At 36.3% G+C, this 6,560-nt stretch overlaps 1 protein-coding gene across 1 annotated transcript; it reads left to right on the top strand.

The window, feature by feature from the left end:
* Window positions 1-1,418: 1,418 nt before the first annotated feature.
* On the top strand, window positions 1,419-5,509 carry LOC129322706 (protein KINESIN LIGHT CHAIN-RELATED 1-like). The gene is given in 4 exon segments (XM_054969041.1): window positions 1,419-2,375; window positions 2,967-3,481; window positions 3,484-3,874; window positions 5,009-5,509. Coding segments are annotated over 4 exon segments (1,785 nt in total). The 5' UTR covers window positions 1,419-1,731; the 3' UTR covers window positions 5,244-5,509.
* Window positions 5,510-6,560: the final 1,051 nt, after the last annotated feature.

The raw sequence follows: 6,560 nt of genomic DNA, 5'->3' as shown, positions 1-6,560 counted from the left end.
TATGTTTAACTTTTTGAGAAATAAAATATTAAACAAGCGATGCATAAAATTTTTGAGAAGTTAATAACTTTCAAGGAACCCGGATAATCTTATAACTTGATGTGTACATAATCACTTTATAAAGTGTAAATGTAGCTAAATATTAATTGTTCACATCCGTTTGTGACTGTGTGTCTCTCTCTAATAAACAAATGCAACTAAATCCGGAATGATATCATTATTAGTTGAACAATAATTGATGTTGATTTGCCTTTTACTTTACTGTTCATTTTATGTATTGGAGGGATGAACGTTGATATGAAATTATGGCCAATGCGATTCACGAGTGAATATCTGGTCGATTGGTACACCTATCTCACTCTCCGAAACTATTTTCAATTAATTATTGAGATTATACTTTATTATATATGTACACACCTTTTTATCAAATGATTTTTCGAATAGAAACTTTGCATGATATTGGATAAATTAAAGCCCCCCCCAAAAAAAAAGAAAATTATAATTCTTTATAAATATGCTATTAAAGAGAAATTAAAAATATGTACAAAATATAATTACTTTACTAGTAATTAAGAAGCTAAGTCAAACTCTTTCACTATTTATGTCTGAAGATACAGTTACAATCTAGTTGTTACTCTACTTCATATATTCCAAATATAGGGCGTGTTTTGCAAAATCTAAGTGTAATTAATATCTTTTTACCTATGATGCTTCTGAGATTATATTAAAATTACTTGCTTTTTACTACTATACTTCACTAGTATGGACCATTCCCCATGCATTTAATGTACACAGTTAGAAAAAATTTTAAATCTCAGTCATCTAATTGTTTTTATTTTTTGTGGATGTGTATTAAGTAAAAGTACCTAATTATATTTCAAACAAAGACAACTTTTACTAAGCAACAAAAATATCATAATGAATTATATAAATTCATTACAGGACTAAAAAATTCATTAGAAGTGTAACATTAAGATTTCTAACTTCTAAGAATAGAAATATCTTTTATAGAGCATCCATCACAAGGGAAGAAATATAATATTTTGTATATTAAATAATTATAAAAATAATCACCGTTTGTTAAAACCAAAAAGAATAATTATAAAAATAGCATAATTAACATTAATAAAAATATTGAAAAAAATATTGTTGTTGATAATCAAAATTAATCTAATAATCATAAATTAAAATTAAAATTTTTATAGAAAAAAATAAATTAAAATTAAAATTAATACAAAAGGCAGATACTTTCCAACTCCCCATAGAAAGGGGGAAAACGTATAAAATGGTTGATTTCCCGTTTACGCTTATCATTTCACCCCCATCCCCTCGCCGACGCAGAAAAGAGAGCAGTGATATTACCGAAATGACCTTGTACAGTGTCATTAATGACATGTTCAGGTGAAAGTGAAACTGTGAAACCTCCCTCATACTTTGATAGCAGAGACATCTGATCTGCAAAACCCAAAACTCACAAATATGGTTGAGAATGGTGCCGTGTTCTAATCGTTACTTGTGTTATCCTCAACATTTATAATCCTCACCTGTTTATTTATTTACTTATTCCCCTTTTTTGCAACCCCGTATTTAAATTTTAATTTAATTAAAGTTTCACTTGTCTGTCTGCTCAGCTTTTTTATAGATTTCAGTCACTGAAACTCATAATCTTCTCTGTGCCTCTGATCTGATCCCAATTTCGGTTTTCCGACTTCTTCCACGATCACGGCCACCATGCCTGGTTTGGTATCCGTTAAAACGCCACCGGACGCTACTCCGCTTCGAATCGCAGTGCCGGAAGCTCAAACTCCACAGAGATCTGACTCCTCTAACGTCAAAACACCGTCTCCACTTCCCAAGAGACCACCTTCTCCGTCACCTTCCCGTGCCAAACCCTCGCCGGATCGCAAAAAGAAGCTCCTTGATTCCCCTAATCCAGCTCTTTCCGAGGCTTCCCTTGACAACCCCGATCTCGGTCCTTTCCTTCTCAAGCTCGCCCGAGATACTATCGCCTCCGGCGAAGGTCCTGCCAAGGCTCTTGACTATGCCATTCGGGCTTCCAAATCTTTCGAGCGATGTGCGGTCGAAGGGGAGCCCAGCTTGGACCTTGCCATGAGTTTGCACGTCCTGGCAGCTATATACTGTAGCTTAAGCAGGTTTGAGGAGGCCGTGCCGGTGCTCGAGCGGGCGATCCAGGTTCCCGACGTCGCCAGGGGTGCGGATCACGCTCTTGCTGCTTTCTCTGGTTATATGCAATTGGGGGATACCTTCTCTATGCTTGGGCAAGTCGACAAGTCGATCTCATGCTATGACGAAGGCCTGAAAATTCAGATCGAAGCATTGGGTGAGACGGATCCAAGAGTCGGAGAAACTTGCAGGTCTGTTAGTTTTCGTGCCTTTTATTATATTTCCCATTCGACGCACTTTGGTGTGTAATTTGCACATTCTCGTTGTATAAAAATTATACACGCAAGCAATTATGAATTTTAATTTCAAAGCTGGAAATTTATGTGGATTACCAAAACCCTTTTGATTTCTTAGACTTCGTTTTAGTATTACTGGAAAAACTCAACTACCTGACTTCCTCTGTGAGTATGCGTGCGCTTGTTACCAAGCGGTCTTCACAAGTATTTATAACGAGAAGTCATCAGAGCATATTTCAACTATCTTGAAAATAATCTTGAGCAGTTGCATCTTCTGGGAGATGTTTGTCACTTCCCACAATCCACTATTCTTTTGTGTTTGTTCAGTTTTGCTTTTGGTCTAAAGGCTAGATGTGCAAGAAATGTAGTAAATTGATATATTCTAGACATATATATCTGCCATTCCCCATCACCAACTTTGTCAAGTGTTTACAGACCCGCACTTGGGGATACTCGTAGCTGCAAGATACCTGTTCAGTTGTAATATGAGGCTTGAATTTTTAAATGAGCTTTCTAATTGAATCAAAATTGTATTTTATATGGCAGATACTTAGCTGAGGCCAACGTTCAAGCAATGCAGTTTGATAAAGCAGAGGAACTGTGCAAAAAAACTCTTGAGATTCACCGAGCACACAGTGAACCTGCATCTCTTGAAGAAGCAGCAGATAGAAGGCTTATAGCACTTGTATGCGAGGCAAAGGGAGATTATGAGTCAGCTCTTGAGCACCTTGTCCTTGCCAGCATGGCAATGATTGCAAATGGACAAGACAATGAAGTTGCTTCCATTGATGTCAGTATTGGGAACATCTATATGTCTCTTTGTCGCTTTGATGAAGCTATCTTCTCCTACCAGAAGGCCCTTACTGTCTTCAAATCATCAAAGGGGGAAAACCATCCTTCAGTGGCATCTGTTTTTGTACGCCTTGCTGATTTGTATCACAGAACTGGAAAATTAAGAGAGTCCAAATCCTATTGTGAAAATGCTCTAAGAATATATTCAAAACCTGTTCCTGGAACGACACCAGAAGAGATAGCTACTGGGTTGACAGAAGTTTCAGCCATTTTGAATCTGTGGATGAGCCAGAAGAGGCTCTGAAACTCCTGCAAAAGGCAATGAAATTATTGGAGGATAAGCCAGGGCAGCAGAGCACAATTGCTGGCATAGAAGCACGAATGGGTGTGATGTTTTACATGATTGGGAGGTATGAAGAAGCAAGGAACTCTTTTGAGAGTGCTGTGGCAAAACTTAGAGCCAGTGGGGAAAGGAAGTCTGCCTTTTTTGGGGTTGTTTTGAACCAGATGGGATTGGCATGTGTACAACTATTCAAGATAGATGAGGCTGCTGAACTATTTGAAGAAGCTAGGGCAATTCTTGAACAGGAGTGTGGTCCATGCCATCAAGATACTCTTGGTGTATATAGCAATCTTGCTGCAACTTATGATGCTATGGGAAGGTGATGTCATTTATAGAACATCCTTGCTTTGTTAAATAAGTGTTTCCATAAGTTATTCTTGTTTGCTGGTGGATTAAAGTAATCTTCTTCTAGTTGATTTCATCTATCAATTTAAAGTTTATCAAGGATAGTATTGTGATATGTGATAGCCTTACGAGTTCAAGTCAGCAAACTAAGTGGTGTCATTTTTTGGGTACCATATTGTTATGCCCCATATTAGAGGGATTTGAGGAGGATCCTGCCTATATAAGTGGGTGCGTTGCACACCCCACTGAGTTAGTTTTTTGGAGAAAGAGTGATAGCCTTGTGATAAAGTGGTATTAGAACTATTGAGTTTGCCTAGTCGGTGAGCTCTTCTAGCTGGCCGCCCGTGACGGGAGCATCATGGATTGGTTAAGGGAGCTGTTAGGTCCCACATTAGAGGGACTTGGAGAGGGTTTTGACTATATAAATGGGTGCACTGCACATTTCATTGAGCTAGTTTTATGGAGTGAGAGTAATGGCCTGTGATAATATGCTTTGCTTGATGGTTGCAGATCTTGTGTGTCTGTGTAAACTGAAGGATGTGACATCTCGAACACCCTCCAAAAAGAATAAAACAAAACACGTCCACTCAAAACTGGAACAGTGAAAGAAGAATTTTATGAACATGTATCTCTATCTTTGATGCTGTATTATTTTTGCATGAGGTGTATCTTCGGAAATCGAATTTGAAAGCTTTTGAATTTTGATTTCATTTAATTTTCGATTTTGAAGCTGATGATTCTGTGCCCGACTTGATCATTATTGGTTTGGTACTCATATCCCAAGACTTTGTTAAGAATCTGTGTATTGCTTGGTGGTTCAGCTGTCTCATCTTTTATACCTGGCTTCCATCACGGACATGAAGCAGGATTTATTTATTTATTTGGGTGAAAATGAAACTCGATTTACAGTACTGCTTCTAATGTTTTGTCTGTGGTATAATTTATTTATTGAATACATCTAACGTCTTTCAAATAAGTTTAGTAATTTGATGGTGCTTAAATTCTGTAATTTCATGCTGCTTAAATCCATGGTGCAAAGGTTTGGATTCTTTGATGCTGAACCATACATCTTTAGTTCCTAACATAATTTGATGGTGGTGTTCTTCAGAGTGGGAGATGCAATTGAGATCTTGGAGTATGTCCTTAAATTGAGGGAAGAAAAGCTAGGAATAGCAAATCCTGATTTTGAGGATGAGAAGCGAAGGCTGGCTGAGCTTCTGAAAGAAGCAGGCAAGACACGAGACAGGAAAGCGAAATCTCTGGAAAATCTCATCGATCCCAGCTCAAAGAGGACAAGGAAGGAAGGGGCAAAGAGGTGGCCAGGCTTGGGTTTTAGAATTTAAACTAGATTTTCACACCTATATATCCAATGCACGTTCTGTAACATAGAATATCTTGTATAGGTTTAAAGATGTAATCTGGGAGCTTTCCTGTTTCTTGTTCTTTGGTGCATTTGTTTTTCTTGGTTCATTGTTTAATCAAATGATTGTGTTGTGACCTTGTAGCTGTACCACAGAATCCCTCCGCTGTTCTCCTTTCTGGCAAGAAAAATGTTGGAGAGAATTTTTATTCGAGTGAATAAGCTGATAAGGGCCTGTTTTATTCTCTATTTTTTCCCCTTCCGTGACAAATTTGCATATATTGATTTTGGTGACATGTTATGTTCTTTCAATGATTTTCCAGCAATTAATTTTCACACGATTGCTGCATGATCTACTCATCGTCATCACTGGGACGATAAAAGCATTAATGCCTTTCATGATTTATTTCCCCCGCTTCATTTTCATTTTCTATTGAAGCGACGTCAAAATATATTAAACATTATAGAAGGTTTATTTTCAAAATTTTGATAATATCATTTTTGTGATATTTTTTTTTGGAGCGCAGCTTTTTAATGTGTATTTTTTAACGGGAGATGATCATATTTTAAATATAGTTGGCTTTTGATTGTAAGTCACTTTTTTAAGGAGAATTTAAACTTTAGTTTATTATATTATAAAGAAGGTAAATATAACTTTTGATTTCCGTATTTTATTTATATTTTGTTTTTGATTTTTATATTTTTTTTTATGTTTTAAGTTCCTACATTCTTGTTTTTTTTTTATTATTTTCGATCCCTTTATGAGTAAAGTATAGAGACATTTGAAAAGATTTAAAATGATAAAAAATAAAAGTGTAAGGGCTTAAAATATAAAAAACTGTATAAAAATAAAAATAAAACGTAAATAAAGTACAATGATTAAAAGATATATTTACCCTTATAAAAAAATAAATCCTTTCACTTGACCTAATATCTATTCAATATAACAAGAGTTTTATTATATCATTAAACAACATATAAAAATAGTAGGAATTTCTAGGCATTCCCTCAAGCCACCACTGAATTAGACATAAAAATGTCTAATGATGAAATGAATATCTACAACAAAAAAGACAAGTATATCCGCCATTATAGACATATGAAGGCACCCACACAAACACACCCACCCGCGAGAGAGAGAGAGAGAGAGAGAGAGAGAGAGAGAGAGAGAGAGAGAGAGAGAGAGAGAGAGAGAGAGAGAGAGAGAGAGAGAGAGAGAGAGAGAGAGAGAGTCACATCACTCGGACGAAGTTGGTAAACATCAACCTTGGACATGCCTCAACCTCTTAAAAAAAATTAT

This window comes from Prosopis cineraria, unplaced genomic scaffold, assembly GCF_029017545.1.
Source record: "Prosopis cineraria cultivar Desert tree isolate PC_DT_omini unplaced genomic scaffold, ASM2901754v1 PC10, whole genome shotgun sequence".
Lineage (NCBI taxonomy): Eukaryota > Viridiplantae > Streptophyta > Magnoliopsida > Fabales > Fabaceae > Prosopis > Prosopis cineraria.
This window is presented reverse-complemented; position numbering and strand designations above follow the sequence as displayed.